We start from the raw sequence: 20,674 nt of genomic DNA, 5'->3' as shown, positions 1-20,674 counted from the left end.
CACAGGCAGCGCTTCAGTCATGGGAGTGGGAAAACCCAAAGGCAGACCCACACCATACTTCCTTTTCCTTTCTGATTTCTTCCTGTTTCCCAAGGAGGTATAGCCTGGTTGCTCCTGGGACCCTCTCCCATCTGACCTGGAATCCTGTTATCTGTCTACAGAACCTGTCTTCCTCAGCACTCTATTGTCTGGCTATCCTATTACCCCTATATAAATAAAATATTAAAAAAAAAAAAAAAAAAAACCCTGCTCCACCGCCCACTTAGTTGTCCTCACCTCAGGGCGCAAGTCATCTCTGGCCATCCCAGTCCATCCATCAGCAAGATCCGCGAGCCCAGCCCCCACCTCGAACACAGCTGTGCCCTCCCTGCCTCTGCTGCCATCCCTGTATCACCCCCACCATCTTGCCTATAACATTATTACTGCAGCTTGCTGACTGGCCTCCCTTCCCCACCCCTAACAAGCTCTCCTGCTCACTACCCCTGCAGCCAGATGCTTATGTCGTCTACTTGTTTACTTAATTATTTTATCTATCAAGATGGCATGTGCCATGGCACGCGTGTGTGGAAGTCAGAATACAACTTTTGGGGGTCAGTTCTCTCCTACCATCTGTGTTCTGAGGCTCAAACTCAGGTTGTCAGGCTTGGCAGCAAGTGCCGCCACCTACTGAGCCATCTCATCAGCCTGGTCATTTTTTCCATGTGACCCAGAACCGGTCCCTTAGCTCCCAATCCTCACGGCTTCCCACTGTCCTTGCATGCTCTCTCCATCACTTTTTAGATTTCAATGTCACTTCTCAAAAAAAAAAAAAGCCCTGGAGGGCACCTGACCACCTGTCCTACTCCTCTACCTCCCCAGTCTCTCCTCTCATTCACTGTTGCACCCCATGATCGGGGTGAGTCACCCAATATGTAAAAATATTCTTTGACCCGCCTCCCCAGCAGGGTCCTTGCCTAACGCTATCAGACTGAAACCTCTTCCCCACTTCTGACCTTGTCCCCAAGCACAGACTCCCACTCCAGGGGCCATCTTCTTCTGTTTGGTCCTCAGATCCCAGCTTGAGCCTTCACGCAGGATTGGAAAGCCACAGTGTCCTGGCTGTGGGGGAACAGACTCTGACCCCTATCAGCCCAGAGTCTTGAGAGCAGCTGGCTGATAAGGTCAAGCAAGAGCCAGCTGGGGTTCCCACCCACAGCCCTGGGGGGGGGGGGGGGGGGGGGGGGTCAGCCTTCGGCTGAGACAAGAGCTTGCAAGAGTCCAGCCTTCCCAGGTTCCCAGGTCTCTGACACACAAACACACACACCCCCTCCCGCTCCCCCCTCCAGAAGCCAGAAGAACAAGGTCTAAAATAAGAGGCTTTAATACAAAAAGGGGGCGGGGCCTGGAAAGCACTTAAATAAGGACAGCGTCAGGAGCCTGCAACAGGGGGTGCGGGGGCCCTGCGGAGCGGGATGATGCAGACTGAGTTGCGAGCCTCTTTGATCCTCCACCATCGGCCAAGCCTATGCGGAATGAATGATCCATCAGCTGAAACAGACCGGAGACACCCCCTCTACACTTCCCATCTGGCCTGTGCCACCTTGCCCTCAGCTCCACCTCCCATCACCTACCTGTGCTCCTGCCCCACTCCTGCCACCAAGAAGTCCCCAGCACTGGAGAACTTGAGGCTGTTGATAAAACCAACCTGAGAGAGGGGGGACACAGTAAGACATCAGGACGCTCCTCACCACAGCTCCTGACGTCAGTCAAGTGTTGGAGGATATTTTTGGGTGCTGGCCTCGAACTCACAGATATCTGCCTGCTTCTGCCTCCCAGAGTGCTAGGATTACAGGCGTGCGCCACCACGCCTGGCTCAAATACTGATTTCTTTACCCAGACATCTGGCTACAGGCTGGACTTTGGCACTGTTATTTTTACGAAGCATCTACTGTCTCAATGTTGTGTAAAAATTGTTCTCCATCACCTTTTAATTGGTTAATAAAGAGCTGGCTAGGAAAGTTAAGGCAGGACTTCCCCGGCCCAGAGAGACAGAGGGGCACTCAGGTGGGGACCAGAGAGGAGGCACCAGGAAGGAGTCAGATGAACAAGGTGCCAGAGGGAGACTACTAAGATGACAGGTAACAGGCCATGTGGCTGGGAAGTAGGCCAGGGCAGCATAGGTGGGTTAGAATACCATCTGCCCAGCTATAGTGCCTTAGGTTTTGTTTTGTTTTTTTTTTTTAAGATTTATTTATTATTTACACAGTATTCTGCCCACACGTGTGCCTGCCCACCACAATAAGACACCAGATCTCATTACAGGTGGTTGTAAGCCACCATGTGGTTTCTGGGAATTGAACTTGGGACCTTCGGAAGAACAGACGATGCTCTTAACCTCTAAGCCATCTCTCCAGCCCACCTTAGGTTTTAATAATTTAATAGGTCTCCATGCCATTATTTGGGAGCTGAGCAGGCAAACAAAAAATCCCACTTTTACAGTCAAGAGTTTGGTGGGAAGGCCTGCTGCCTCCTGCACCTGGTTTGGTGGACCAACCCTTTCCCCCTGGGCAAGTGGAGCACCAGGGGAGCAGAAAGATGGTAAGGACTAAGGAGACAGTGCCCCTTCAAGCGTGTCAAAAGCTGCCTTGGGTCTGGCTCCTGGCATCAGGGCAGCCATCCTGACCCAAGCTGTCACTGACATACCCAGAGACAATCCAACAGGTCACCCCATGGTGTGGATAATCAATTCCACACAGCCCAGCCTGGTTCTCAAGCCAGTACCAGCTACACAGAGCCAACCCCAGTACAGGCAGGCCTCCACCCTCTCACCATACTATTCTCAACCTGGTACACAAAGTCAGAACTAGATGGGGGTTGGGGGTAGGGAATGGAAGGAAAAGGAGCCAAGAGGGAGTCCCTGCTAGGCTCTGTGACAGTAAGTGGCCTTGCCCTGAAGAGACTCCTCTGGATGAGAAATTGCTCATTCCAGGGCCCTCCAGAGTCTGGCAAAGACATCTAAGCTCACTTACCAGGGGGATGTCACAGAGAGGGTCGAGCTGCCGGAAGCCCTCTCCACACTGCCAAAGCCGCACGCAGGCATTGTGGGAGCCTTGGAGGAGAGAGAGCCAATGAGCTACCCCTATTCCAACTCACTCTGCTGCACCCCCCCTCTTCCCCACCTCACAGGACACTCACCTGTGGCCACAAGGTCTGTATTGAGCAGGGCTGCCACAGATGATACCCAGAAGGGCTGCTCCAGGCCCGGCTCCCCATGCAGCCCGTGGGCTTCACGCTGGAGGGCAAGTGGCCGTTTCTTGGAGAGGCCCCACAAGGCTACAGAACTGTGGGTGGGGAAGACAGTCTGAGGGGCCGGAGCAGCTGGACAGAAGGCACAGGACACAGAGGACCAAGCGCATAGGACCATAGCTGAGGGGCATGGATAAGATCAATGATCCAAAATGCTTCTATACGTTAAGTCCAGGTCAGTCCAGAGCCTGGCAGGCCGGAAGCACTCACAGGCAGCTGCAGTGCTCAGACACATCAGAAAGACAACTCTTACCCATCGTCCGCACCCGACACCATGTGCTCCTCGTTGATCAGATGGACACAGTCAATGGAACCCCTAGGAAGAGATGCTGTGAGGGACCAAGTTCCAGCCCCCTTACCAGCCCATAGAGCCCTGAAACAGTGCAGCAGACTGCCTTACTGGTGGCCATAGAAGACAAGCTGGGATTCCTCGGGGATCTTCCACACGCGCACGGTCCCATCCCGACCCCCAGCTGTCACACAGCATTCTCGGCTCAGGGCATCCAAAGCAGCCACAGCATCCTGGTGCCCGAACCTAGAGAGAAAAGAACAGAGCAGGAAGGGAGGGTCACACGTGACCTCGCGCCTACAGGGGAACCCACAGGCACACTGCCTAAGCACACTCACAGGGTCTCCACATAGGAGTTTTCTGCTACGTTCCACACCTTTACAGAGCGGTCATGGGAAGTGCTGTAGAGCTGGTGGGTACCTCTTCGGAAGGCCAGTCCCTAGAATGGCCGGAGAGAGGACAAAAGAGTCTGGACTAAAGCAGAGGAAACAGAGGGCAGGCCCAGAGAAGAGAAGCGCTCCTGAAAGTAAGTCACGTAACCCTGGAGCCTGCTCTCCCAGCACTGAGAGCATTAATTACATAAGGCCCTGTGTGGAACCAGGAACATGCTTGCCTGGCCTCAAACAGCTAGCTACACATCCCTCAGGCCCTCCGTGGGGGCTTGTATCAGCTGAACCTGGTCTCCCTCTATCCCACTGATGCCCTTCACACACCGCCCAGAATGGAGGTCTCCTGGGGAGGGGGGCACTTAGCACCAGGTGCACAAGCTCAACAGGTGTCCCAAGTGGGTCACTGGCCCAGAACCTCACCGACACAGCGTCCCGGTGTCCCGTGAAGGTGTACAGGTGCTGGCAGCTCTGGGCCTCCCAAATTAGAATGAGCTTGCTACGGTCGCCAGAGGCCTGTGGGACAGAAGATAAATGGCCACAGGCACACACCACACACCCAAACCTCCCACCTGCCCACGGGGCCAACCTAGTCTTACGAGATACTTGCCATCAGAGGAGATGGCCATGCAGAGGATGTGGCTGCTGTGGCCCGTGGGCTGCCCTTGGGTACCCTTCTGGGCTCGAGGTATCACACGCAGCTTCCGCCCACTCTCTACGCTCCCTGCCACCAGGAGAGGAAGAGGTTACTGAGATGGGGAATACGGCTGGCTGCTTAGCAACCTCCCCTCTCCCAGTATGAACGGGCAGCATGGACAAGGGGTCACGGAAGGAGGTCTGGACTTAGGTGCGCAAGTCACTTTGGTCTCATCTGCCAAACGAGGCCAACAGTCCCTCATGGCAGCCATAACCCCCAAAAGAGAACACAAAAGTGGCTTGGAGAGTGGAGGTACTGCTCAGTGGGGACCACTTGCAATGGGCAAGGACCCAAGTTCAATCCCAGGAACCCGCTCAACTGCCACAGGTTATCTTCTGACATCTCTACATGTGAGCTGTGGCAGACGTACACACCACACACACAAAATAAAAGCAATAAGAGACCAAGAGGAAGAGGAGAAGGAAGAAGAAAAGTGCAAGAAGAGGAGGAGGAGGGGAGGAAGAAGAGGAGGAAGAAAAGTGTACTGGGGCCAGATGTGGATCACTGTGAGTTCAAGGCCAGCCTGGTCTACAAAGCCCAGGACAGCCAAGGCTACACAGAGAAACCCTGTTTTGAGGGGGCGGGGGAAGTGCACTGGAACTGCTGGCACGATTGCTTCCTCTGAGGATGGTGGGAAGGTAAGGACTATGCTTAAGTGTGGAGGGCTTGAAGGACCAAGGACTCCATCCCAGTCAGTGCAGAGCCTCAAACACCTTCTACTCCAATTGCTCGTTTGAAGCCTCGGTCCCCATTTTCCTGTCTTTGCCACAAGGAACTCAGAAGCCCTACAGCTGCTCAGAAGCTCCAACTGTCACTCACAAAGCTGCTTCCAGAAGCTTCCATCATCGGGGCTCTACCTCAGACACACACCTTCAAGGTCTCACTCACACTTAATGATGGTGCAGTCTTTGGCAGCGGAGAAGATAGCCAGGTCATCAGGCGTGATAACCAAACAGGTGATGGAGAGCTGGTGGCCCCGCAAGACTCGGATGTCGGTGGGAGGTGGGGCCTGGATCTGGGCAGACAGGGAATGGGTCACTGAAGATGGAACTATAAAGACACATCCCGGGCTGGAGAGATGGCTCAGAGGTTAAGAGCACTGTCTGTTCTTCCAAAGGCCGTGAGTTCAATTCCCAGCAACTACATGGTGGCTCAAAATCATCTATAATGAGATCTAGTGCCCTCTTCTGGCGTGCAGGCACACACGTGGGCAGAATACTGTATAAATAAATAAATCTTAAAAAAAAAAAAAGACACGTCCCACCAGAACCAATCTTCCCCACCTACCCTAGCCAGAAGGAACACGGGACCCAAAGCTACCAGGGTAAGACCCCTCCTTACCTGACTATATCTGCCTAGGTGTCCACTGTAGTCTACAAAGACTCCAATAGCCCGAGCAGCATTAAGCCAACTGCCTACCAACCCAGGAGAGTATGCTGACCCTCTCACCATACACCAAGGAGCCCTGCACACTCACCTCCTTTGCCACTGACTTCTGCAACCTGCCTCTCTGCTCGAGCTGCAAAGAGGAGAGAAAAGAGGAGTGAGGACCTGGGACAAGGCCCAGCCTCCCACCACATTGACACCATGCCCTCTACACTCACCACATCCTCCTTCAGGCGCCCCGCCACCTGATCCTCCTCGAACGCGCGGGCTTCAGCCTTCTCCTCCTCTGCGGGACAGACCAGTCCACGTAATCCAAAACTGAGGTCCCCTTCACTCCTTCCGTCCCGTGCCTAGCTCTCTACCCCAGGGCTATCTTATAGGAAGCTCCCAATGCCTCACAGAGGGAACGGGAAACTACACAGTCCTTTTCTGGCTTTGCTTATCAGACTGGCCTTAGCTCCATACAGGTCTACTCTGTCCCAGGGAATACTGGCCCAATGGAGATCCTAGCCACCCTCCCTCCGCAAAGTAGCCGACACCATCACACTGTCTGCGCTGGCACTAGCAGTGTGAGCCTATGTGGCTGCCCATCAGATGGCTGGGGCTACAACAGGGGCAGGAGGCAGGCTCTGGCAGGCACCCTGGCCTTCATCAAGCCCTCCAGCTCACCTTGCTGCCTGAGCTGTTCAAGGTAGAGCTTGGCCAAGCGTAGCTTCTTCTCCTGTGCAGTCTCCTCCAGCTCCTCATCCTCTTCTTCTGTTTTCCTCGGAGCCAAGCTGTGGGAAACAGGGGCAGAGTCTAAGGGGATGGGCGCCCCTCATCTGGCGGCTAGAACTGTGCTTCCTCAATGCCAGCCTTGCCCTTGGCAATCCTCGGGGCCAGTGACACTATGCAGAAAACTGAAGGATGCGACTTGACCTACTGAAAGGCTCCACTCGGTGTCCAGCAAAAGGGTAAAAAATAGCCAGGGCCCCCTAATACCAGGAAATGATTACAGACCTTCAACAAGAAGAGAAAGAGAAGGTTCCACAAGCTTCTAAGAAACCAGATTGTATGCAAAAGATCAGAAGTAAAAAATGGCAGGCCTAGCCAGAGGCATGGTGACCCATATCTTTAATGCCATCACTCAGGAAGGCAGAGGCAGGCGGCTCTCTGTGAGTTCGAGGTCAGCCTGGTCTACAGAGTGAGTCCAAGACAGCCAGGGCTACACAGAGAAACCCTGTCTCAAAGGAAAGAGAAAAAAAAGAGGAGGAAGGGGGCTACAGGCCTGCAGACTTACAGTAGCTCAGTGGCTGAGTAAGGGAAGCATTGGGGGAGGGGGAGAGAGGAGGTGCCTGGATAAAACAGTGGCAGATGAAGGTGTGCCCATGGGCAGGGCTCAGTGACAGAGTAAGGTCCTGAGTTCAAGCACCAGCCCCCAAAACCATATCGTCAAGCCAGGCACAGTGGCACCCCTAAAATCCTAGAATTTGGAAGGCTAAGACAAGGAGACTGCCACAGGGTCAAGGTCAGCCCGAGCTGTAATAAGACAATCTCTAAAACTCCTTGCTAAAATGTCATTGTCAGGGGACTGGAGAGATGGCTCAGTAGTTAAGGGTGCCACGTGCTCTTCCAGGGGTCCTGAGTTCAATTCCCAGCAACCACATGGTGGCTCACAACCATCTATAACGTGATCTGATGCCCTCTTCTGGCATACAGGTATACACGCAGATAGAGTACTCATATACAATAAATAAATAAAATCTTAAAAAACAAAAACAAAAAAAGTCATTGTCAGATGTACAAGGTGTCAAGAACTGGTCCTTTCCTTTTACTGAGCTTCCCAAACGAAAGGAGAAAGGCACAGGGTACCAAAAACAGGAACTCCACCATAGAGAACAGAAAAGGTCAGGATGCCAACCACTCTGAGACAGGCCCAGCAGAACCCAAGAGACAGACATGCTGGGGCTATCCTAGGCTCTCCGCCTCAGCATCCTCCTTGTACCCCGAGGGTTCCAAGTGAATCCTACACGGTAGTGACTTAAGACATGTGCTGATGAATTTCTTGCTGTCCCTTCTTCTAAGCTCCAGCCCCTGGACCAGCTGAGAACACTCCCTTCACTCAAACACAGGTCCAGCTTTGGTCTGTTCCTGGGAGTTTGAGGTAGATGCTGAGAACTCCCAAGCAGAGAGTCCAGGGCGGCCCAGTCCTTCTGATCACAAGCCAGCAGACATGCGGTCTGCTAGCTGCTCTGTCCCCCAGCGCCCTGGCCCAGGACTTCTACCAGAAGGGGCCTTAAAACCCGTCAGGAAGCCCAGTGTGGTGGGGCATAGCCCGGCACTTGGGAGGCAGGGGCAGGCAGATCTCTCCGAGTCAAGACCAGCCTGGTTTACATAGCAAGTTCCAAGACGGCCAGAGCTACAAAATAGGCCCCTACCCAAAAACAAAAAAATACGCGTCAGAAAGGTCAAGGCCAGACCATGCCCCAGAGTTTACTCAAACCAATCAGTCTGATTTTTAAGGACCTACACACAGAAAAACAGATGGGAGTGGTGGTGCAACAGCTCTGCACGTAAAGACCCTTGTTGCCAAAACCTTATAAATTGGATTTAGCAACTCTGCTTTGTTTTCTTTTGTTTTCCAAGGCATGGTTTCTCCATGTAGCCCTGGCTGCCTGGAAACTTGCTCTCTAGACCAGACTGGCCTCAGACTCATAACTCCACCTGCCTCTGCCTCCCAAGTTTCTCTGTGTAGCCTTGGCTATCCTAGACTCGCTTTGTAGACCGCTGGCCTCGAACTCACAGTGCTCCGACCCACCTGCCTCATCCTCCCGAGTGCTGGGATTACAGGCATGTGCCATCATGCCCAGCTCCCAGCATCACTTTGTGTTAAAAAAGTACCTTTGAAAGAAAACTAAGCCAGATGCAGTGGTGCATGCCTTTAATCTGAGCACTCAGGGAGGCAGAGGCAGGATGATCACTGAATTTGAGGCCAGCCTGGTCTACAAAGCAGTCCAGGACAGCCAAGGCAACGCAGAGAAACTCTTTCTCAAAAATAAGCAAATTAAAAAAAAAAAGGAGCAGTGGTGCATGCCTTTAATCCCGGCACTCAGCAGGCAGAGGCAGGCGGATCGCTGTAAATTCGAGGCCAGCCTGGTCTACAAAGCAAGTCTAGGATAGCCAAGGCTACACAGAGAAACCCTGCCTTGAAGACCAAAAGAAAGTTATTTCAGCCCTGAATGTAATGCATGTATACATTTATTTCTATTTTGCCCATGTTAGAAGATCAGTAGAAGAAAACTGAGTGATGCTTCTGCATCTAATACATTCATTTCATAATACAACTTAAAATACTTAAAAGTGGGGTGGAAAGATGGCTCATCGGTTTAAAGCTCTTGCTGTTCTTGCAGAGAACCTGGGTTCGATCCCCACCACCCCCATCAGATGGCTCACAACCACCTGTCACTACGGTTGCAGGGGGTCTAATGTCCTCAGTCTTCCCTGGGCATCTACACAAAGGTAGTGCATACAAACTCATGCATGTATGTATGTATACATACATACATACATACATATAAAAACAAACAAGAAACTTAAAATGTTTAGCATATGTCCTGGAGACAGAAGCAGGCGAGTATCTTTGACTTTGAGGCCAAGCTGGTCTATATAACTAGTTCCAGGACAGCTATAGCTACATGGAAAAACCTTGCCTCGAGCCAGGCATGGTAGTGCACTCCTTTAATCCCAGCACTGGGAGGCAGAGGCAGGCATATCGATGTGAGTTCAAGGCCAGCCTGGTCTACAAAGCAACTCCAGGACAGCCAAGCCTACACAGAGGAAACCATGCCTCGAAAACAAAAAATAAAATTAAAAAAAGAAAGAGATCATTTCTCTGAGCTAATGAAGGCAACGCATATTTATTTTTAGAAGAACTGCTAGTCAGGCCTGTAATCCTAGCATTCAGGAGGCAGAAACAGGCTGATCTTTTGAGTTCAAAGATAGCCTGGTCTACAGAGTGAGTTCCGGGACAACTGCTGCACAGAGAAACCCTGTCTGGGGGTAGAGGTAGGGGGACAGAATTGCAAAATCCAGTTTATATGGAAGGTTCCAGGATTCCCTAAGGATGACAACCTGTCCCAAGTCTTTGGAAACCATGTAGCCATCTCCATCACCTGCTGAAATGAGGGAAGCGTTCCGCCCTCCTCCAACAAACCTACATGCAGGTAGCACACGCCCTTGTATCTTTTCTCCCTCCCACCCCAGCTTAACTATCTAGAAAGCCGAAGCTGTAGGAGCCATTTGAAGCCAGGAGGTCAAGGCTCCCTTGGGCAACACAGCAGAGACCTCATCTCAAAAAGCAGTCCAAGACACTGCTAATTGTACTACTGTGTGAAGATAGAATGAAGCGGCAGGTGTGTTCTGAACCCTTCTCCCACTGCCTCCTAATCAATCCAGCCCTGCGCCTGCCTCCTTGTCATGAGGCCAAAAAAAGGTCTCAAGCTCTCCCTCAAGGGCCCAGAGTCCTCTCCATAGACACATCAGAAATGAAAGACATCTCACTGCCAGATATCAGAGGAAAGACCCATGATCTCAAGCCAAAGGCAGCCCCGAGTTCTCCGCCCAGCTCTGTTACTAGTCTCACTGAGCCGATCTGGTCACCATGAGCCTCAGTTTACCCTTCCACTTGGTGGAAATCAACTCACCTCTCGGTCTCAGAATCGCTGGAAATCTCTTCATTCATTTTGCCGCCGCCCTTAGACTTGCCTCTGGCCCCAGCAGAGTCGACCTGGAAACAATACGAGCCTGTCTTGGTCAAGAGCCCCAGGACAGAGAAAAGCAGTGGCTCCTAGCCCTGGCCAAGTGGTGGAAGGCTTTCCAGGATTCGGTGGATGAAAGAAAAAGATCGACGCTGCCTCCAGATGGGGCTGGGCAAAGGGATGAGCCCCGATGGGGGCCCTGGGATGGAATGATGGCTGTGCCAGTCGCGAGATCGGTCGAGCCCAAGGAAACGCCATGCTCACCTTTCGCCGTCTCTTGCCGGCCCCTGCTGCGGCCCCGGGCCCGGGGGCCGGCTTTGCCCGCTTACGAGCTGCAACGGTGGTCGACATATTGCTCATCAAGGTGCCGCTGAGGCTGGGGAGGGAAACTCACATGGCTGCTAAACCCGGGCCGCATGGCAAGACCCGGAGCCCTGATAGGTTCTCAAGGCGCGGCGGGCCCCGCCTTCCGCAGCTCCATTGGGCCCTTCAGAGGATCCTGTCACGCCTCCAATCGCCTATTGGGCCGATGCATTGGCCACGCCTCCAAGAGTTCCCATAGGCTCCAGCTCCAGGCTGGAGTAGGAAGCAAGTCTCTCCGGCTGGCTTCCGGCTTAGGCTTGTGGCGCTTGCGCACTGCTGCCACCAGACTTCAAAGAGGGATGGAGCCAAGAGGACATTGCTTGCGCTTTCATCTTACAGCCACTGGGGGGAGCCAGAGGTGAGGGCTTCTTCGTTCCCAGAGAGATCACGGCACACCCCGCCCGCCCCCGCCCCTCCCATCTGCAGGGAGGATAAAGCTAACACAGCCAGGCTCTAAACTCTGAAACACAGGGAGTAGAATCCAGGCAGGTCTGGAGAGAAGCAAGCAGTATCTGAACCCAGAGCCAATGTCACCGGGCAAATAACGGATACGAGCTGCCTGCGCCTAGTCAAAGCTGCATGAAGGATATGTCAATCCCTGAGGTTTTGGATGTGTCAGATTAATGTCCTCTCTTCCACCATAGGACGGGCTACCAAGTTCGGCCTGCCCAGCCTCTGACTCACCCACTAGTGACCAAATGAGTGAAATTCTACACCACCCTCAAGTTCTTTCCCCCCTTTCTGGTGGTTGCTGGGAAATCCCTACCAAAGACAAACCGAGGGCTCGTGAAAGGTCACTAAACTTTCTTAGGAGGAGCATTCAGCATTCCTGATACCGGGCTGGGTGACAGCTACCTCTTCCGGGATCCTGTTTCTTTTGGGTGAGTGTCCTGTGGCCATGCCCTGGAGTCTTCTGCAGGGCAGGGCAGGGAAGGGAAGGGTGTGTTAAAGTGGTTTCTGATCTCGGGCAGCTGAAGGCCACTTATCTGAAACCTTGGCTGGCACCCCCAGAACTCAGGACCGTTAGCCAGTGGCTTCTGCGCCACTAAACTCTAGAAAGGTAGATCTGGCTGCGGAAGGGCTGCTTGTAGAGCCCTACTCCCCACCCCCACCCCTTCTCTATAGCTCCAATGATTCAGCCCCAACACCTTGCCAGATCCACAATGGCTGACAGGAGGAGGAAATGTTCTAGAAAGGGAGGTGCCCAGAAGTGGGAGGGCTGATTCTTCTTCTCTTTCACTTTTTCAGCTGCCTCAGGGCACACTGGACTGGCTGAGCTGGCAAGGGTTAGGGAGCCAATTTCTTCCTAACCCCAGGGTGGCCAGATTGGACAGGCTCTAACCTTGTATTTGCAACCTGGGGAGAGGGCATATCTGAGGTACAAAGTGCAGTTTTTTTGGAAGTGAGGAATCTGTGAAACGTTCCCTACTTCTTGCCCCAAGCTAGCCATGGCTCCAAAACGAAAGTCTTCAGCGCAGCCGGTGGGCTCCAAGAAGAAGCCACGGGGGACAGGGGAGGAGGATAGCTTCCGGTCCACTGCCGAGGCTCTCCGAGCAGCTCCTGCGGATAAGCACATCATCCGTGTGGACCCCACATGTCCATTCAGCGGTAACCCCGGAATTCAGGTAAGCTGCGCCCATGTTCAGACCACGGCCTTCTCCGCCTTGGGTTCTCCGTTCTAGCTCAGTAGCTCAGCCTCTAGGGAAGTCACGGGTTGCTTACATGTCTTCTCAAGACCACAAGGGTGGGACATAGTCCATCACATCAAGGTGTGCCACGTCTGACCATCAGACACTAGGGTGTTGCCTCTTGCATCACACTCAGGGAAGGGATGTGACTCAATTTCCCCAAGACTCTTTTCCAGTGTTCTCTCAAACTCACCCCTCAGGGCAGAACTGGGCCTTTTTCAGATTCCCCCCTCCTCGCCTCTCCTCCCCGCCTCTCCTCCCCCCTCAGAAAGCAGCTGCACCCTCTCCAAATTCCCACGGGTACAGCAGGGCTTTGTCACGTGCAGTCAGGCCGTGTCCCCGAGGGCAGGGTCACCGGGTACCAAAACGGGGTCCCCTCTGATGTCCCCCAGTGTGCACACCCAGCCCATCTTGCCTAGCCAAGCAGCCTTGCCGGACTCACCCCACACAGGTCCATGAGGACTATGACTGTACCCTGAACCAGACCAACATCGGCACCAACAACAACAAATTCTACATCATCCAGCTGCTCGAAGACGATGGCGGCTTCCTGTGCTGGAACCACTGGGGCAGAGTGGTGAGTGGCCCGTCGCCATTGCTGCCCCCCTCCACTGCCCGCTCCCTCCCCCTCCCCCACCACCACCACTCTGCACACACTTCAAGGTGTCCGAAGGGCCACTGCTGCTGACTATTCCACTTTCACCTTCAGCTCTCCAGAGGCGACCAACCCAGCCCAGGGACCAGCAAACATTTTTGTCACGGGCACACCCCTGAAAGTTGTTGTCACTTGCAGGGAGAAGTGGGCCAGAGTAAGACGAACCACTTCACCTGCCTGGAGGATGCAAAGAAGGACTTTAAGAAGAAATTTTGGGAGAAGACTAAGAATAAATGGGAGGAGCGGGACCACTTCGTGGCCCATCCCAGCAAGTACACACTTATAGAGACGAAGGGAGAAGCAGAGACCCAAGAGGCTGTGGTGAAGGTGGGTGAAGAAGAGGGAAAAGACTGCCTGCCTTGGCAGCACGCCCTCCAGTGCCAGCCTCCCTCTCTGGCCTCTCCTGTCCTGCCCCCTGTGAGGGCATCCTGCCCACACAGGCCTTCTCTCTTCAGGTGGACGGAGGCCCCGTGAGGACTGCGATGAAGCCCTGCTCCTTAGACCCCGCCACTCAGACGCTTATCACCAACATATTCAGCAAAGAGATGTTCAAGGACGCGATGAGCCTCATGAACCTGGGTGAGGAGGAGCTCTGAGCAAGGTGGCAGGGTCCCCCTCCCACCCCCCCCCCATATCAGGAGCTATAGGGCTGAAGCCCCTCCCTTTATCCCCCAGATCTGAAGAAGATGCCTTTGGGAAAGTTGAGCAAACAGCAGATTGCTCGGGGCTTCGAGGCCCTAGAGGCTCTAGAGGAGGCCATGCAAAGCCCCCCAGGTGGCGGCCAGAGCCTAGAGGAGCTGTCCTCCACCTTCTACACCCTCATCCCGCACAACTTCGGCCGCACCCGGCCCCCGCCTATCAACTCCCCTGAGATTCTTCGAGCCAAGAAGGACATGCTGCTGGTAAAGGGCTGTCGAGCCCTGAGGAGACCAGACAGACTGGGCAAAGATGAGAGAAGCAGCTGGCCACAAGGCCCAGAGGGTCAGGCCGAGAGCCAAGGGAGGGGAAAGCCAGATGGAGAGATGGGGTAGGGACGGATAGGTGGGGTGTCTGTCATCACATCATCAGAGAGGTTGAGGGTGGACATGGAAGTCCACTAGGCAGACAAGCCCCCAGAGCCCATTCTCTTAGGTGCTAGCGGACATCGAGCTGGCCCAGACCTTGCAGACAGCCCCCGGGGAGGAGAAAGTGGAAGAGGTGCCACACCCACTGGACCGGGACTACCAGCTCCTCAGGTGCCAGCTTCAGCTGCTGGACTCTAGAGGACCCGAGTACAAAGTGAGCTCTGCCCACCTACCCTTGAGGTACCCAGGGAGCCTTGGTTCCCAGCATTCTCTCCTGCGTGCCCAGACCTAAGGAGAACTCTGGAATGGGAGGACCACAGCACACTAGTCTACAAGTCTCCCACCAGCATCTGTTCTCCACAGGCAATAGAGACCTACCTGGAACAGACTGGTAATGACTACAGATGCCCAACTCTACAACATGTGTGGAAAGTGAACCGAGAAGGGGAGGTGAGGACAGGTCACCCCATATATCACCACCCTGGCCCTTCTGGGGATAACATTCACTTATCTGTCCCTTGCTAAACTGGCTTAGCAACTCCGACCAGTTTCCACCAGGCTGGGTGAATGCTAGTGACCTGTGGGGCCCTAAGCTTTGGTCATGCTACCCCAAGAAGAAGGAGGGACACCTATAAACCCTCATGTGGAATGTTGCTACCGTTTTCTGCTTCCCCTCCTCCCCCCACAACCCCAATTCAGGAAGACAGATTCCAGGCCCACTCCAAACTGAGCAATCGGAGGCTGCTGTGGCATGGCACCAATGTGGCCGTGGTGGCTGCTATCCTCACCAGTGGGCTCCGAATCATGCCACACTCGGGTGGTCGTGTTGGCAAGGGCATCTATTTTGCCTCGGAGAACAGCAAGTCAGCCAGCTATGGTGAGGTGCCCCTGTATCAAGACCTGGGGGTTGGGGTGGGGTGGGGAACACCAAGATGGACTGGACCAAGTCCTGGGAGATGAATCCTATAAGCATGACTGACCAGAGTACACAGTGAGGTGTCCCAGGCCTCAGAGACCCTAAAGAAGCACCTGGCAGTTGAGGAAGAGGCGGGACAAATAGGATGAGAGCAACAAACAGACTCTGAGAAGTGAAAAAGAAATCTTGAAGGGGAGGAGAGAGGCTATGTGGGCCAGGCCTTGCCAGCGTGTTCTGTGTGGACGTTCACAGCAGTGTCAGGTAAAGGGGAACATGGGACCATCAAGGGAGCCTTCTCCAGAGCCAAGAAGAGACCAGGTGGATGTGCACATCAAAAAGCCTCAGGAGCTGGAGCAGTGGAGAGGGTGACAGAGGAGTGGAGGATGGCTTCTCTCTGTGTGTCTCTCTGTCTCTCTCTCTCTCTGTCTCTCCCTGTCTCTGTCCCCATCTGTCTCTCTCTGTCACTCTGTCTCTCCCTGTCTCTCTGTCTTCCTCTCTCTCTCCCTCCCTCCCTCTCTCCCTCCTCCTATGGGCACTGGCTCTGGCCCCAGGGCTACAGAAATGAGAAGAGAGAACCATCAGCGGGCTTAGGAGGCACTATGGTAGCACGCGGAAGAAGGTCAAAGGTATCTCCAGTGACTTCCAAGTTCATGGTTAGGGTGACCTCAGTTTAGTGACATCATCAGCCCAGGGTGACCACGTTACTGGAGGTCACCATCACCTACTAGTCCAAGAAACAAGAGAGGATCTAAACAAAAACAAATGGGGCTGAAGTTCTTGGTGAACAAGGAAGTCTACCAAGAGGACAGAGTATTCCAAGAAAGACTGGCTGTGGGGCCTCAAGAGAGCCAATCAAAAGAGTCCATGGTAAAATAATAATAATAATAATAATTTTTTTTAAAAGAGTCCATGGTGGGACCCGATGCCAGTGACAAAGTGAATAGAGTAGGCCAATGAGAGATGCCCCTTCCTAGGTCCCAGGCTGGGGTGCCATTGGCTGACTCATTAGCTGAGAGCCTATGGGGGCCGAGTGTGTGTGTGTGTGTGTGTGTGTGTGTGTGTGTGTGTGTGTGTGTGTGTGTGTGTTTGTGTTTGAGAGAGAGAGAGAGAGAGAGAGAGAGAGAGAGACATGGATCAGGGTAGCAGCTGAAGTGGCAGGGAGCAGGCCAGGATGAGAAGTGCTGGAAGATGGCAGTGCTCCCTTGGGCTGCATTGCCACTTCAGGAGAGATGGGGGTCGGAGGCCTGAGCTGCTTCCTTCTGCCACTGAGCCTCTTGTGTCCTCTAGTTACTGCCATGCACTGTGAGGGCCACCAGGTGGGCTACATGTTCCTGGGCGAGGTGGCCCTCGGCAAAAGAGCACCACATCACCACCGATGATCCTAGCCTGAAGAGTCCACCCCCTGGCTTTGACAGTGTCATCGCCCGAGGCCAGACAGAGCCTGGTGAGCCCCAGATAATTGGGCAGGTCTACAGTGGGGTTGACATAAGGGACTGGAGGAATTTTTTTTTTTCTAGAAAGAAGACAGCAGAGAGAGTAGACTGTAGGAGAGGCAAGGACACGCAGCCTTTCTTGAGGAACTGATTGCGTGTCAGCAACAAACACCCACAGATTCGACAGATCTCTCCAGGGTGGCTAAGAGGGCTGTAAAGAGGCTAAGCGCTAGCCTAGGGCTTTCCCAGAGGAAGATGGGGGATGAGATGGCATTTCTCTGTAGCAAGTAGCAGGTGACAGGGAAGGAGCCGTGGCTAGCCCCAGGCATCAGTGACCCCCTTGGCCCTCCATCCCTTACAGATCCCAGGCAGGACATCGAACTGGAGCTGGATGGGCATCGGGTAGTGGTGCCTCAAGGTCGGCCTGTGCCATGCCCATCGTTCAAAAGCTCCAGCTTTAGCCAGAGTGAGTACCTCATCTACAAGGAGAGTCAGTGTCGTCTGCGCTACCTGCTAGAGATTCACCTCTGAGCTGCTTGCCCTCCCCAGGTCCCGCTAGGCTGGACCACAGTCTTCACTCTCCTCTCTCTGACTCTCATAGCACTCCGTGTGCCTCCCAAGAACAGAGTACAGGCCAGGCACATTGGCACACACCTATCGCCTCCGCTACTCAGGAGGCAGAGGCAAGGAAAACTCTTTACCCTGAGATTTGGAGGCCAGCCTGGGCTACATAGGAAGACATGTCTCAAAGGAAAGAAAAAAATTACAGTCACGAGCCAAAACCAAATAACAATGTTTTGAAGCAGGCAAAGACGATTCATGCCTGTGATCCCAGTACTTGGGAGGCTGAGGCAGGAGAATCACTGTGAGTTCAACGTCAGCCTGGGCTAAATAGTGAGTTCCAGGCTAGCCTGAGCTACAGAGTGTAACCGTGCCTCAAAAGTATAAAAGCCAATGCTCTGATCAATGATGGACTGCATAATCTAAGTTTATATCACCTAGTGATACTGATATCTTCTCAGTCTGTGTAAACATAATCTACACACAGTGACAGGCCACATGGTGACATGCTCCTGAGACTGTGTCACTACCATCAAGTGAAGAATGGCTATGCATTGTCATCATCTGTGGTCTCTGAGTTGTGCAATAAACTCTTGAACTCATGTCTCCTGTCTGACTGAATTTTGTGTACACACTTTTCTAAGCCCCTTCCCTCTTTACTTCTGTGGGTCCAACTTCTTTTGGCTCCACATGTAGGTGACATGTCGTGTTTGTCTTGGTGCCTGGTTGCCTTAACATGATGTCCCACAGGGTCTCCATGTTGTTTCAACAACAGCCTGTCCTTCCTTTTTTAAGACTGAGTAGTATTCCAGTATTATGTCCACACCACATTTTCTTTGCTTATTCACCCATCAAGGGACATTTAGGATGATTTGTATGTTGGCTATTGTGAGAAAGAAAGAGAGAAAGAAAGGAAAGAAAAAGAAAAATTCTACCTACACATTTCATTTCCTTTGGAGTAGTGGGATTGCTAGATCCATTTTACCTCTTCCTGCCAGCCCCCAACACACACACCCATATCTAGAAGAGTGATTCCCAGCACCCTCCAATTCCAGCTAGCCTGGTCATGGCTGTGGCCCCAGAATCTTGCCTCCTAAAGTGATGTTTAAAGGGGCACAGGCTAAAAGGGGTTGGATCCTGTCCCTAATCCCCAGCCTATTGGGGTGTTTTCTTTTCTTTTATTTCGGTTTCTGTGGTTGGGGACTGAACAAGGCCTCGGGCATGTTAAGGGAGATGCTCCGACACTGAGTTACAACCTGCGTTCACAGGCAGCTTTGCTAATCGTTAACCTCTCGCCTCAGCCTGTCTTGCTACAGTGGCCATGGGCTTCCTTTCTCTCCATGGTGGCCCTGTGCGTACAACTCTGGCTACACACCCAGAAATGTGTGCTCACATGAGCCGATAATGGCCACACACAGTCCTGCCCACTCAAGGTCATCCCTGTAGCACCCGTCTCCTTTAATAACTGAGCATCCGAGGAGGAGCCTCACCATCAACTCAGAAACTTGTCATTTGGAAACCCATCTGGTGCTGTCTTCCTAGCTTAAGCATTGCCGGGAGAACCAGGCACCCCTGTGTGTCCTGGTGTCTGTACCAGAGGGCACAGCTCTGCAATCCTCAGAGACTGACAGCTGTCATCTGGATGTCCCTGTCCTAGCCTGGGGTGCAGGTGCCAGAAAGCAAGGTCAAGGTCCCATCTGTGGGTCATATGTTGCTTTCTGTTGTGTCTCTTTTTTTTTTTTTTTTTTGCGGGGGTGGGGGTGGGGGGCGGCAAAGATTGGTTTTGTCTGGGTTTCTCTGTGTAGCCTTGGCTGTCCTGGACTTGCTTTGTAGACCAGGCTGGCCTGGAACTCAGCGATCCACCTGCCTCTGCCTCCCGAGTGCTGGGATTAAAGGCGGGCTCCACCACACCCAGCCTGTTGTATCTCTTTTAATCAGATCATCTTTCTCAACCATTTTTTTTTCTTTCATAACTTCAACTTTTTCTTCCTATATAGCCTAGGCTGCCCTTGAACTCTCATCCTTCTAAGCGCTGCGGCTACAAGTGTGTGTCAACACTCCCAGCCTATTTTGACATTCGGAAGACTGGGGGCCGTTGTTTCATACAGTGACTCTTTAGATTTTATTTTTTGTGTATGGGTGTCTTGCCTGCGTTTTATGTCTATGTGTCACTTGTGTGCCTGGTGCCCACAGAGACCAGAAGAGGACATCAGATCTCCTGGTACTGGAGTTACAGATGGTTGTGAGGGGCCTAGTAGGAAGCTTGGCATCCTGAGTTTGAACCCACATAAAGGTGAATAGCCTCCACACATGTGCCACAGCACCCCAACATATCTAATAATAATAATAATAATAATAATAATAACAACAACAACAACAATAATAAAGAGCCTTTCTGTCCCTCCCTCACTCCCCCTCAGCTGCTGCATTCAGTTTTGGTTTTTGTCCTCCTTGCATTCCTCTGCAGATTTACATAGCCAACTGGTTACACTCGCTACAAAGAGTTCTATTTTTGGTTTTGGTGGGTTTTTGTTGTTGTCATCTTGGTTTTTCCAGGCTGGGTTTCTCTGTGTAACTCTGGCTGTTCTGAAACTAGCAAAGATCCGCCAGCCTCTGCCTTCTCAGTCCTGGCCTTCAAGGTGTGCTGCAGCACCACTGCTGGGCCGAATTCTATTGCTCTTAATAGAATCTCACTATATGGCCATTATGGCTATTATGTAGATCAGGGCAGCCTTGCACTCACAGAAATCTGCCTGCCTCTGCCTCCCAAGTGCGTGGATTAAAGGCATGCATGCGCCACCACACCTGACTTCTTTTTTTTTTTTTTTTTTTTAATTAAGTATAATGATTTGGGGCCAGGCGTGGTGGCACACGCTTTTAATCATCGGTATAGGTAGGAAGATCTCTGAGTTTGAGGCCAGCCTGGTCTACAAAGAGATTCCAGACCAACCAAGGCTACATAGAGAAACCCTGTCTTAGAAAAATAAAAAAATAAAGTCTAGTGACTTGGGAGGGAGTATGTTCCCACCCCTCCCCCAACAGATCCTGTCCCTTCATTGCCTTCTCTAGACTCCTTTTCTCATTGGCTGTTCCAATGGGCTCTGCTGAGCTTCCTCTGGGCTGTGGAGGCTTGAGATGCTGTCCCACGCCTGCAGGCTTGGCAGAGCAGAGAGAAGAGGGATGAGGACTGGCTCTCCCCCCCCCCAACCCCCCCA

At 52.8% G+C, this 20,674-nt stretch overlaps 2 protein-coding genes across 2 annotated transcripts; one reads left to right on the top strand and one right to left on the bottom strand.

The window, feature by feature from the left end:
• Positions 1 to 1,408: 1,408 nt before the first annotated feature.
• Rrp9 (ribosomal RNA processing 9, U3 small nucleolar RNA binding protein) lies at positions 1,409 to 11,352 on the bottom strand. The gene is made up of 15 exons (XM_051140762.1): positions 11,044 to 11,352; positions 10,726 to 10,808; positions 6,713 to 6,819; positions 6,262 to 6,329; positions 6,135 to 6,176; positions 5,546 to 5,672; positions 4,560 to 4,684; positions 4,384 to 4,476; positions 3,913 to 4,013; positions 3,686 to 3,820; positions 3,539 to 3,601; positions 3,175 to 3,320; positions 3,009 to 3,088; positions 1,611 to 1,684; positions 1,409 to 1,502 (listed from the first exon to the last, which is right to left on the bottom strand). Exons 1-15 carry the CDS (start codon positions 11,137 to 11,139, stop codon positions 1,409 to 1,411), a joined length of 1,434 nt encoding a protein of 477 aa, XP_050996719.1. The 5' UTR covers positions 11,140 to 11,352.
• Positions 11,353 to 12,279: 927 nt separating this feature from the next.
• Positions 12,280 to 18,041, top strand: Parp3 (poly(ADP-ribose) polymerase family member 3). Its single transcript, XM_051140499.1, is given in 11 exon segments — positions 12,280 to 12,767; positions 13,282 to 13,407; positions 13,624 to 13,812; positions 13,926 to 14,064; positions 14,161 to 14,387; positions 14,617 to 14,763; positions 14,913 to 14,999; positions 15,249 to 15,426; positions 16,753 to 16,817; positions 16,819 to 16,909; positions 17,260 to 18,041. Coding segments are annotated over 11 exon segments (1,596 nt in total). The 5' UTR covers positions 12,280 to 12,590; the 3' UTR covers positions 17,430 to 18,041.
• The last annotated feature ends 2,633 nt before the right edge of the window (positions 18,042 to 20,674 follow it).

This window comes from Acomys russatus, chromosome 32 (genome assembly GCF_903995435.1).
Source record: "Acomys russatus chromosome 32, mAcoRus1.1, whole genome shotgun sequence".
NCBI lineage: Eukaryota > Metazoa > Chordata > Mammalia > Rodentia > Muridae > Acomys > Acomys russatus.
This window is presented reverse-complemented; position numbering and strand designations above follow the sequence as displayed.